The sequence below is a fragment of the Lobosporangium transversale genome (assembly GCF_002105155.1).
Source record: "Lobosporangium transversale strain NRRL 3116 chromosome Unknown BCR41scaffold_81, whole genome shotgun sequence".
NCBI lineage: Eukaryota > Fungi > Mortierellomycota > Mortierellomycetes > Mortierellales > Mortierellaceae > Lobosporangium > Lobosporangium transversale.
In genome coordinates this window covers 28,270-40,574 of record NW_019029059.1, presented here as the reverse complement: position 1 = coordinate 40,574, position 12,305 = coordinate 28,270, and the positions used below count along the sequence as shown (strand labels likewise).

At 42.0% G+C, this 12,305-nt stretch overlaps 3 protein-coding genes across 3 annotated transcripts; all 3 read right to left on the bottom strand.

The window, feature by feature from the left end:
* Positions 1-28: 28 nt before the first annotated feature.
* Positions 29-1,707, bottom strand: BCR41DRAFT_390781 (hypothetical protein). Its single transcript, XM_022028274.1, has 4 exons — positions 1,435-1,707; positions 1,286-1,396; positions 944-1,114; positions 29-915 (listed from the first exon to the last, which is right to left on the bottom strand). Exons 1-4 carry the CDS (start codon positions 1,571-1,573, stop codon positions 188-190), a joined length of 1,149 nt encoding a protein of 382 aa, XP_021875412.1. The 5' UTR covers positions 1,574-1,707; the 3' UTR covers positions 29-187.
* A 6,732-nt stretch (positions 1,708-8,439) lies between these two features.
* On the bottom strand, positions 8,440-9,483 carry BCR41DRAFT_416367 (hypothetical protein; the record flags this gene model as incomplete). Its single annotated transcript, XM_022029524.1, has 2 exons — positions 8,440-9,026; positions 9,229-9,483. 2 exons carry the CDS (start codon positions 9,481-9,483, stop codon positions 8,700-8,702), a joined length of 582 nt encoding a protein of 193 aa, XP_021875411.1. The 3' UTR covers positions 8,440-8,699.
* Positions 9,484-10,748: 1,265 nt separating this feature from the next.
* Positions 10,749-11,804, bottom strand: BCR41DRAFT_426832 (hypothetical protein; the record flags this gene model as incomplete). The annotated part of the gene is made up of 2 exons (XM_022030783.1): positions 10,749-10,983; positions 11,335-11,804. 2 exons carry the CDS (start codon positions 11,802-11,804, stop codon positions 10,749-10,751), a joined length of 705 nt encoding a protein of 234 aa, XP_021875410.1.
* Positions 11,805-12,305: the final 501 nt, after the last annotated feature.

Here is a 12,305-nt window from a genome sequence, read left to right as displayed (position 1 = left end):
GTACATTACTTATCCTTCAAGAGACACACGTTCAAGAATCGTGTCTTATAAATCAGACTGGCAATTCTTCAGTCAATCATCCGATATTAAACATCATTACATCGGAATAAGTCTTTCACTTGGATATAGCGGGATCACGATTCAATAGAGCAGTGAATTGTATACAATCCATTGCGTCTGTCGATCCTCACCATTGAGCCTCACCATTGAGAGATAAAAAACGTAAGCTCCGCAGATTGGCTAGTTCATCCAGATTTGTTCTTAACCTCAGGTCAAATGTCTGAGGCTTGCCATGCCGCGAATATGTCAAATTAAGCTTCCGAAGACGAGTCAACCTGCCTAGTTGCTTAAACACAATCCGTTGCTTCTCCAAGCCTTCTGCACTCTCTTTATCAACGCCTACACCAAAATCTACCTGCAGTTTGGTCAGTCCAGTACTAACCCATTCTGATCCACCGACAACTTCTGACACTTTGATCCTAACTCCACACAGTATCCTCAGGCGTGGACAGTTAGCCAAGATTGCTTGACCTCCTCCATCGGCTTTCATGTCGCCAAGACGGAGTTTCAGTACCTCAATTATGTCGCAGAGCCTCTGAACCCTCTTTATTCGTAGTACGTGCCCATTCTCCAGAATCTCCTGCTCATCTGCCAGTAATTCTCGCAAGGAGAGCACACCGAAATTATACCCTGGGACTTTTAGTTGCCTTAGTTGCGTCAACTGCCTGAGAATCGCCGCCATGTCCTCGTCCTCTATTCTCACATCTGGAAGGCATAGATCTGATATAGCTTTCGGCTTATAGGGATGATTGAGAAAAGCTGTCCTGTAGAAATCATCGATTGGATTATCTTTATTGAGAACTTTCAATGATCTTAAGCCGGGACACCTCGCAGTCCACATTCCGAGACAATGGGCTAGTGTATATGAATGTGGGGGGTTCACGTATTTTGACACGTACAAAGCTTAGTATGCTCAGATTTGGAAAAATGAATGTATCTTCGTCGTTGTCCAAGAAGTTGAGGGGAAGCCGAGTGAGAGTTGTGTATTGCATATCCAAGTACCGAAGCCTCTTACAGAGTTGAAAGAATGGATCGACTTCATCAGTGGTTATATCTAAAAAAGATAGAGTCAAGTATTCAAGGTGGATGCATTCCAGTATTGTCCCCCATATCCCTTGTAAATCCACGGAGTTGAATGTAAGCTTTATTATTGTGGATCTATGGTCCTTGATGAGATTGAGAGGACGTTCTGATTTAAGGCCTGATAATAGGCTCAATAACGTACCGTAGATGAAGATATGCTTAAGGCGGTCGCAACCTCGCAATGACTCGTAACACTCTAGGTCGCTCGAAACAACAAGCTCCTCAATGGCCTCCTTGTGTTTCTCCAGTGCATCTTCACTAGGGCAATAGGTTTTAAAATGTTGAGCGTACTCCAAACGAGGTTGACAAGTGCACTGTAAAATGTTTTGGAGATGCGAAGACAATTGGGAAGGTCACTTCGAGGGAGGAAGTCACCGACAAGCGAAATAATTTCGGGGATCTCTAAAGGATTCAACTTGAAGCTGTTCATTGTGCGAAGAGAGATGGCGAGAAGGGAGTAGAGACTAAGAGAATGGACAGACAAGTGAGAAAGAGAGAAGCGGAGAGAGAATGGACATGGCCGACTCTTGTTTTTATATCTCTTTTTTTTTGTTTGACATTTTGCCGCCGCTTTCTCTAGCCAATAAGATAATTTATAATGTTTCAGTCACTTCACTGACATCCTCCAAGCGTTGCATGCGCTATTCAATAGCTACATACCTTTTAGACCTTCGGCAGGTCTTCTCTCTTTTTCTTTTTCCTCTTTTTTTTTTATAAGGCATAGTGAGAGTAAGAAAATGCCTCAACACATCGTTTATCATACCAGCGATCGCGCTAACAATCCATTGTCGAGTTTAAAGGGACCCGACTGTTATGCTCATTAGGCTGTCTTCATTATCATGTGATAAAACCAACTTTCATTTGTTGATACTTACCACCTCTGAAGCATAGTGTATGCAGCCTCTTCAGATTGACTATCCAAACCTGCTCTTAACCTCAGGTCTAGCGTCCAAATATTCCTAGACTCAAAGTGCTTCCTCTGCCAAACTGAGGATCTCCAGGTTTGTCAAGTTGCCTAGCTGTCTAAAGACAATACGCTGCTTCTGCAAGCCTCCCACAGTGTCTTGGTCGATATCATTCTCAAGACCGGCCGTCCTTTACTCATATAAAGACATAGATCCGATAGATTTGTCAGTGTGAAGGGATGATCAAGGGTTGCTGTCTAGTAGAAATCAGCGGGATCATCCCCCCAAATATCAAAGATCATAGTATTCATTGATCCTAATTCTGGGCATCTCCTAATCCACATTTCAGGGCAATAGAATGGTATATGTGAATGTGGAGGGTTGTGTATCCTGACTCCTGAAAAGTGTAGTGTGGTCACATTTGAGGAACTGAATTTATCCGTGTCGTCGCTCAAGAAGTCATGAGGGAGCTGATCGATACACTGCACATCTCTAAAACTCTAATTTCCTTGCTAACTTGAAAGAATTCATCGACTTCATCGTTGGTAGTCATCGCAGGATTAACGGCCAATGTCTCAGGGTGAGTGCATTCTAATACTGCTCGCTATATCTTGTAACCGGTAACAGTCGGATGAAAACTATTGTGGTCCTATGGACCTTGATGAGATTGGGAAAACTGCGCAAGAGAGGAAGGGTTTAGATTAATTCCCACAGTATAGTGGATATGGATATGTTTGAGGCGACCACAGCCTATTAATGATCTCGACCCTTTTGGGGATATCTGGTCAAATTCGAGCTTCTCAATGTACTGCTTGTATTTCTCCAGTGCTTTCTTTGTGAGATGCCTTGACTGAGGTTTAAAGATGATTTCTTTCCAAAAGAATCCGACAAATGTATTATGGAAGGCCTTGGAAATGAGAAGGTATTTGGTGATGTCTCATCGAGAGAGGAGGTCCCCAGCATGCGAAATGATTTCTGGAATCTCCAAGGGATTCAATTTGAGATTGTTCATGATGTGATGAAGCGAGCTGAATGCGGCCCCCAGCATACGTTTGTCGCTGCCTTGCCAAATAATTTTTACTTTATTAAGCAGCTTGCCGCGCTTTCTTCCACCAATGCCTTGCTCGGATATAGATGAATACATTCATGGCAGTGGTAGTGCTTGTAGACATGTCGTGTACCCAATCAATATGGATTGATGAAAAGTAGTGAGAATCAGATAAACCCCCCTTTTAATACTGTTTGTTGGGGTCTTAAAAATAGCTATGGATGCATAGCGTTCAGGTCCCAATGTAGCTGGTACTACAGTAGTGACTAGGCGCTAACAAGAGACCCAGCATTATAAGTTTGCTCTGGACAATGTCGTGGTTCGGCTCTCCTTGATACTTGATGAACATACACTAGTACTCTCCAACCTCTCGTAATGAGGGCTAAATGACTTTTCATCAGATAATTGATTAAACACAGATTTGCTTGACAACCTCCAGTTGTATGTCCTCTTAATCACTTCTCTCTTCACTTTTTATACTCCGCCTCATTACAAGTAACTTACGATGAATCCTAGTAACACTCCTTCGCTGGTTACTCATAGGGATCGAAGTATTTTCTGAAACAACGACTCAAGGAGATCGAAAGTGGCTTTTATTATTGTCACCAGGCAGGAGCCTTTTATCAAGGTCCTTCACGATCGCCACACAATGTTCTGACCTTATGAATAAAAATGGAATTGCTCCGGCCGGAGGCGCTCTCCCAAACCTTGGTTCGTAACAGGGATTACCGTCACTTGTTCGTATACTCTATCTATTACCAATACGAGTGCCAAATACCAAAGCGGCTATAAACCTCATAGCTGTTCTTTATATACTTCTTCATATCCTTAACCCCTAATACACCAGAATAGCTGAGGAATCTGCTCGAAATATCGGAAGTGCCGACTAGAAATGTCATTAAAGGATTGGCTGAGCTATTCAGCGGCAATAATGAAATAGCCGTCGAAAATAAGATCCTTGGTCGAATCGGAGCCACTGAACAATGCAGATATATTCAGGACTATCCCAAAACTTTGCAGCTGGATGTTGTTGAATGTGTTGGCAGTGGCCAAGACTGCCTTCTTATTGCTGGATGTGGTTGGGGTAAGACCCTTGTTTAGACTTTCCCACTCATAATTTGGGGAGATCGAATCACTGTCGTCATCTCTCTTCTCTGAGAGCATTGATACAAGAGTAGCAGCAGAGTCTCCAAAGGCCGAGTATTAGTAGCGTAGCATTACTCCATGGAGGAGCCACCACGGAAAACAATCGACGACGTGGGCGATGGGAAATATAGGGCTGCTTTCATAACGCCAGAGATTATCCTTGACAACTTTATTCAGACGAAACTCTAGCCAAATCTAAAATGGCAAAAGCGTCTACAGGCAGTTGTCACGGACGAGGCTCGCTGTGTTTGCGATTGGGGCATATATTCCAGGACTTGCTATGACCGTATTGCAGAGTTACGCTCAAAGGTCCCTCGCGGTATAGCTTTCATCGCTGTCTCAGCTACCCTTCCGCCGACGGCCCTAGAGGAGCTCAAAAGGTTGATTCAATTCATACTGGATCTCAAGAGTATCAGCATCGGTAACGACCGCCGCAACATCAGACTTGAAGTCCGGTATCTTAACTATAAACATAAACCCAAGCACCTTGCTTTCCTCCCCCTTGTTCTCAAGAAGCTATCGTCTACTTTCGGACCAAGGACGAGAGTAAATATTGGTATAAGTATTTGTACCAGCTAGCGGAGGGCAAGTTCAAGGTCGCTGAATATCACGCCGACTTTTCCGAAGGTTACAGGCAGTAAACTATGTAATAGCTCAGGCGTGGCGATATTCTCATTTCGCTATTTGCAGAAGTTATTGGAATGGGGTGTGGCATTAGTGATGTCATTCGTGTTGTACAGTACAAGTATCCGTCCATAATCTCGGCTCTTGTACAGCGTCTTGACCGTGCAGCTCGCAACCCGCAACTTCAAAGTTAGGGTATTTTATTGGTACCTCCACTGTCCATTGATACCAAGTTTCCAGAGAAATGGCCCCGCCAATTAAATTTCGACCAAAGGATGTCAGCGGAAAATCTTCAATTACATCTTTGGCAATATACCCTCGCCTAATGAGAACTGTTACAACATATATCATCCAGCTCCAGAGCCGCTGCAACTTCCTTGAATCAAAATTCGTGTCGATGCCACTCCAAAGGCTCGGCGTACGAGAGAGCAGAAGGAAGCTGCCAAAAAAGCTATAAGGGGTGGAGATTGGTGGTTCACCAAAGGGACTACGAGCCTGTTTGGTCAAGGTTAAGGGTTTCTTGCGTGCTGACGGATGACTTGGTCGATAAACTAGGTCAAAAGCTTGAAAACACGACGTCGCCCAAATCAGTTGCATCGGCTACCGTTTGAACTTTTTTTTTGATGATGACATTTTAAAGGAAGTTGCCAATATCTTTATCAAATTAAATAAGGATATCGATAGTGCATATAAGTCAAAAATGTGACCACAGCTCCAAAGAAGGAGCCCCGTATTGACCAGAATGGTCGTGTTCAGGAACTACAGCCTACCGCAATGTCAAAGATTACGTTCCATAACATGACCTCTTTCGTGGAAACCCCAACAGCAATTAACGTGATCCTCCAAATGGTTGTTCCTCTATTCCAAGCACAGCACATAATAAAAGCAGTCACTGTTAATAATGCAACACAACCATGACCACAGCTGCATTGTCAACAGGGATCCTGCATTGTCAACAGGGATCCAGCATCATTCCCAGTAGACAGTGCTCCTATTCGAACTGAAATTTTGTCAATTATGATGTTTCAGATTAAAAAAATTGACAAAATTTCAGTTCGAATAGGAGCACTGCCAGTAGAAATCCTCCCTGAAAAATCTATCGGCCATCGAGAGGCTCATCAAGAGAGTAAGTCCAGGTTTAATAACATCGCATTTGTGAGCTCTATGGAGCGTCTCCATTCCTGGTATTTCAGTCAATTTCAACAATGTGTAGCCAAATACAGCACTTCATAAAATCGATCTCAGATGTCTGGCGTGTCGCCACTAGAAGGCGCCACTCACGTGGCTGTAGGGGGACCGCTCCCAATAGGTACAATTTCTGAAATACACTTATTATGGGAATATCAGAACAGGCAAATTTCTAATTTTTAGTTCTATTGGAGGTCCCTGAATTACAAGGTGTGTACATCAAAAGTGTCAATAGTATCGGGTAAAATAATGCTAAATTGGGGCGCACATCTGTTTGCGTGATAATAATCGATATTATGGAGGTCATGATTGTGAAAGAAAACACTATGTTATATGTTAAAAATTTAGCACTTGGGATCGCGTACAATTTTTGCTAGGGACTACGGAAGCTCCTTCAGGAGGATCTAAAGAGCTTGCTTTGATGAACACACCAACATATATGTATATGATGTAGGTTCCCTGTTGTTGAAAAGCGACAGCTCGATGTTGCCTTGCAGAAATGAATAAAATGAAAACGAAAACGAAAACGAGACCCCGATGATGATGAAAATAGCAGAGGAATTGGTGCATTAAAATCCTACAGAATTGTAACCGACGCATTCAAGCGGATGTTTGTAGAATGTACGCTGTTTCAAAAGAATGGAAGTGCCTGCTGACCTTAAATTGGAAAATGAAATGGAGCTGTTGAAAAAAAGTTGTGAAGTGATATTTTGCTACATTCTTGCTTTTTGTCAATTGATGAGAGAGGAAATTGAGAAAAGGGACAGTTTCAACAAAAGGCGAACTTAGTACATCTCCAAACAAAATAGTGCTGAAGACATGGCGGCCGTTCTCGCGAGTCTTGTGATGGAAGATGGGCAGATGGAGGCGTATATTACCTCCTATTGTCCTGAAGGCGTGCAGATGGATGGATACAATAGTCTAGGCTTAGATATGATGTTAGATGATGAATATGACACCTCATATCTAGATGAGCTATATAGGGGTGGTGCAAGATCCCCCCCATGGACGGATCTAGTGTTTTCCAGCCCACACAGTAGCTTCACATAAAAGCTTACTATACAGGAGCAAGAATCGACCCTTCCGCATTTATACTTCGTCTCCGGCCATGTCTCCAGCTCCAATTTATGTTCCCATTTCTGGTCTCTTCTCTGTCCTTATTCCTTGCCTCAGTCTATCCTCGTCAGCATAAGTCTTGCGAGAACCTTCATCCTTTTTGTCATCCCAGCCTGCATCATCTCAAGTACTACTTTCTATTGTATCACATTGTAATTTATTGTCTATATCTTGTTCATTATATTGTAGTTTATTGTAATACTATTCTATTGTGCATAATTCAGTGTAGGTTATGTTTCTTCTTTTTTCATAACGATTCCTTTTACATGCTCCCATTTGGTCTTATTTGTTGTATAAAAAGCGTCTTTGTTGTCATTCAATGAAAATCGTAGAAGGATAGTAAAGCATGGCAGGAGAACAATCTGATGCGAAAAAGATATGTGAATGTTGTAGCGCTGATTGAGAAAGCAACTATGCAGACTAACAAAATGTGTCGGCATTTTTTTCTTTTTCTTTTTCTTTTTTTTTTTATTTTAAAAATGGAAACTAGAAGTACGCTTGGCATTTCTCTGGATAGAATCTTGATATTTGGATGCTTTATTTGTTATATTATCCATCACCCTTTACTGTGTAATCTCTCTTTCTTTATTTCCCGCTCGAGAATCCAACTAAAACCATGCAAATAAAGAAAATAAAATCTCAACTATGGCTGTCTCTGATCTAAATCTTTCTTTCAATGCGAAAAGAAGAGAAGCAAAAACTACGAAGGATGGGAAAAAAGGTGGAGCAATAAAGGGTCGCTTGTTCGGATAATGGACGTAAGACTTCCTTCGTCGTCTTCGTGAACCAAAACTAAAATGTTTTTACTATTAATTGGGGACAGGATGTTAGTTGCCTAACCGCATCCTCTTGATTATTGCCGAGTGCTGTTGTGAATGATGTCGTACTGTGACTCAAATACTGACTTGAGCTTCGAAAACAGACGAATGTTGGTTGATATTGAATTGGTCATTACCTCCCGGATATTGCTTCCCTCCGCTGCATGAATAACTTTTGCCAGCAGATTATTGTGCTCTTGGTACAAATCCGCAGGTATCCACACATTCTCCTTGAAATATTTTCTGCGTCTAGCAAGTCAAGGAGACCAAAAGTTGTTTTATTATTGTTGCCGGGCGGGAGCCTTTTATTAAGGACCCGCCAAGACCGTCACACAATATTCTGACCTTATGAATAAAAATGGAAGTGCCCCTGAGGCGCATTCCCAAGCCTTAGTACGTAACACTCCTTGCCCTACGTATTTATTAGCAAGGAGATCAAAATAGCCTTTCTCCTTTGTGCAGATCAGCCGTGGTGGATCCCATATGTCAAACGCAAGAGCTCCCCCGCATAGTTTTTAATCCCTCCAGCTTGAAACATGAGGGTTATCGTCCCCAGCCTTTATGGCTGCACGCAATTCGATATAAACAAGAGCATCCCTGATAAACAAGACCGCGTTTGCATTCGCACTGCCGCCTTCCTCGACGCTCTGCTGTGCGTTGCGTACCACAGATAACCATTTGGAGGTGAAAGAGCTGTATCACAGGAATCGCTCATTGCATCCGATGGAAGCTTGTTCTATCTTCTCTGTGTAACTCTTGCAAGGATGCTATTCTGGATATCGTAAGCTGATCCCCCGCAACTATAATGTTCGTATAGTCGGTGAGCCACTCTTCAGGCAGCTGAAGCGTGTCTCTCATTATTGTCTCAAGGATCTCAATGTTGCCTGATATAGTTGATTGATCGATCTTCAACGCAGGCAACGGGTATGTTTTTGTTTCCTTTACTTCAAGGGGCTCTATTGAAGGGGTTTGCACCGAACAGCCGTAGATGGTGGAATGCGCTGAAGTACATCGATCAAATGCAACTGAATGGTATCTCTATGGCATTATCAGAATGATTAGCAAAAATAAAAAAAAAAAAGGTAAACTGTTCAGTCGTATTTTTGTGTCTGTGCCTCACCTAGAGTATAATTGCTTAGGAAGGAAGGTGCAAATGGTGGAGAGGGGAATATTATCTTGATCTAGCCCAATATCCTCGCCGTGCACGAGGTTCCATTGTCGAAGGAGTCCAAGTTATTACTGCGCTGGTCATATTTCCAATTAACCGTATTGATGTTATCATGCAGCAAGTATCATGAGCGCTTCCAAACTTCGGAGTGGACCTCCTGAAGAGAACTCCCGATCTGAAAGCTGTGCAGACCGTCATATGCGACACCGATAGACTACTCACAGCGAGCAAATTTAACATACGCTTTGGGTATCCCGAGGCATGCGGATGAAGCCCCATCATCATTTGCAAGTGGCTCGATTTCTGAGAACAGAGTTTCACCAACATGCTAACGATGGTGGCACCAATTGCAGGCGCATATTGGGTAGATTTAGGGCTGACCGACGTCCAATTGGAGATGAAGAGGATTCAGATTCGGAAAGAGATTACGTGTGCTTGATTTGTTGTAAGTAATGTTGTAAAATTTAGGGGCAGATGCGGTAGGAGATTTAGGTCGTTTTGGTGGATTGTGAAGCTGGTCACTTCCAGCTAAAATAATTCTAACACAATAAAAGAACACACACACTACTCAAAGACTGAACGAGAACAGTCAGTACTCAAATGGCTCTTGTGTAAAAATAAGGAACAAGGAGCCAGATTTTCCTGAGCTGTTGCTCGTTAAATAGTTGGTGGCGAACCCTCTACACGTGACTAAAACTAAAACCAACAGTAATATATATTTGTTTAAGGGGCAATAAGTTAGACGGTGTCAACAAGATTAACGAGGAATATAACCTTGATGATAAACAGCGCCATAAGATGCCAAAAGGGAATGGGAACTTTATAGGTCAGCTCACAAACTGAGTTACCAGAAGAAAAGGAAAAAGATAGCCACGTGGAGAGGGTTCGCCACCAACTATTTAAAATCTGGCTCCTTGTTCCTTCTTTTACACAAGAGCCATTTGAGTACTGACTGTTCTCGTTCAGTCTTTGAGTAGTGTGTTGTTCTTTTATCGTGTTAGAGAGTTATTTCATCTATCTGTAGCTGGAAGTGGCCGGCTTCACAACCCACCAAAACGATCCAAAATCTACCAATAATAGTTTGCCCAGAGATCGAAGCTAATATTACAGTAGGAAGATATCTTAAAACTGACTGAGATATACACCATTTATGTTATGGGGGCTGTCTTTTTTCGTCTTTATTATTCCAGTCATTTCTGTGTTATTAGTACAGACATTCTTCGGAAGACCTATGCTCAGGATTTTATAGTCATAGTACCCTCGGAGTAAGCCATTCACTAAACTGAATGTACCTTAATCATGGTTAACAACGCCCATCTGGTATTTAAAACCCGGCCAATTGTTTACAATCCATGCTGCATCCTCAGGTTGCGCCTGTTGATGTGCATTGTATCTGGGGAGTAACGGATACAGGCACCCTCAAACTTAAGTCCAATATTTATTTCTCACCTGGTAAATAGTTATCATACGTATGAATGGTGCCCTATTAAATCAAAAGTCTCCAGTTGAGTCAGCTCGTCAGGTTGTCCAAACACCATCCTTCTGAAGGCCCTTGATCAACATCGACCTCTAGACTAACATTCATTTCAGCCTCATTCTGCACTATTGGCAACTTCTATCACGCTAACCCTAGATCCCCACAGTTCCTCCAAATGCGGACAGTTGGGTAAAATCGCTTGAGCAATACTATGGGTGCTTAAGTACTTTTTATTGACTCTCAGAGCCTCAGCTGTATCGCAGAGCTTCTTTTCTTTACTTTTCGCTACAATGTACTCACCATCCACAATTTTCTGCTCACCTGCTAGTGATTTCCCAAGGGAGAGTGGGCTGAATCCAAAATATAAGGGCTAATTTCCTTAAATGTCCTATTCGCCTGAGCAACGCTGCCAAATCTTCGTCCTTCATTTTTCATGTCTTGAAGACATAGATCTGATAAGTTTTCTAGGTGTAGAAATGATAGAGGAATGCTGCCTTATGGATATCAATACATTTTAGCTGGAAATCTCTTTTTAAACCACAGGGTTTTAACGATTATAGGCTTGGATACCTCTTAGTCGGCGCGCCAAAACAGTATGAAGATGTATGCAAATATGGAAGGTTGATTGTTTCAGCTCCATCAAGACTTAGTATGTTTAAATATGGAAAAATGGGTCCACCTGTGCCTCAATTGATGTTTACTTTATATATGTTTTAGAAATAGTCAAATGCTCAAGGTGGGTGCATTCCAGTAATGCTGCCCATATCTCCCGTAAAGTCGAACAATGGAGTTTAAGCGTCGAGATTGTGGCACGATGATTCTTAACCAAGTTGAAAACCTGATGCAGATTGAATGAACCACTGGCGACACATTTGATAAATCGGAGACGATCACACCCTTGTAATGACATGAACTCATCTGGAAAGTGGTTGTAAAACACAAGCTCCTCAATATATTTCTTGTTGTGCTGTAATGGCTTTCCATTGGGATAACGAAGTCCTGTCCTTGAATAGGATTCCACCACAATGAATCTCCAAATGAGTCCGACTAGTGTATTGTGAAAAATCTTTGAGATCCGAATACAACATAAGAGAGCATCTTGATCTAGGTGTCTCCCAATAAGCAAAATGATTTCTGGAATTTCAAAGGGATTCAGTTTGATGCTGTCCATCATGTAAGCTGATGGAGTGAAATAAAAGAATGTGATATGCTGGCAATTTTGCCACTTTTTTTTTTTTTTTAAGATTTGTTGCACAAAGTCGCAGTAAGAGCTATCGTTCTGAAGTGATGGTTTTCTGGTGGTACAGATGAAGTGCTGCTTTATTTCACCAGCGATTTTTCTTCTAATGAAAATGGTAGAAGTAGTTGTGGTTGTAGAGATATGTATTTATTCATCATCATGCATCATGCATCGCTTTTTTGATGGGACTTGGTTAGTTGTGGATGCGTCCGTCTGATCGTATAAACGATACGACAATAATGGCAAAAATGTTACATTGCAAGAGGATACTCAGCACCGCAGGTTGCGGACCAAATTCCTTTTATGTTTAATTACTATACCCTAGTAGGATTCGATCTGACCGCCATGTATCTAAATACTTTTAATGCAAGAAAGTAGGCCAAATCACATATCTCTTTAGATGCCAAGTAGCCCTTGCAAGTATGAATACTG

What these genes read in the sequence shown, in the direction of transcription:
- BCR41DRAFT_390781 (XM_022028274.1), bottom strand. Translation starts at nt 1,573, where the DNA reads ATGAACAGCTTCAAGTTGAATCCTTTAGAGATCCCCGAAATTATTTCG. An exon ending in ACTTGTCAACCTCGTTTGGA is followed by an intron (nt 1,397 to 1,434) that starts GTACGCTCAACA and finishes GCCCTAGTGAAG; the next exon opens with ATGCACTGGAGAAACACAAG. An exon ending in TAAGCATATCTTCATCTACG is followed by an intron (nt 1,115 to 1,285) that starts GTACGTTATTGA and finishes TATCTTTTTTAG; the next exon opens with ATATAACCACTGATGAAGTC.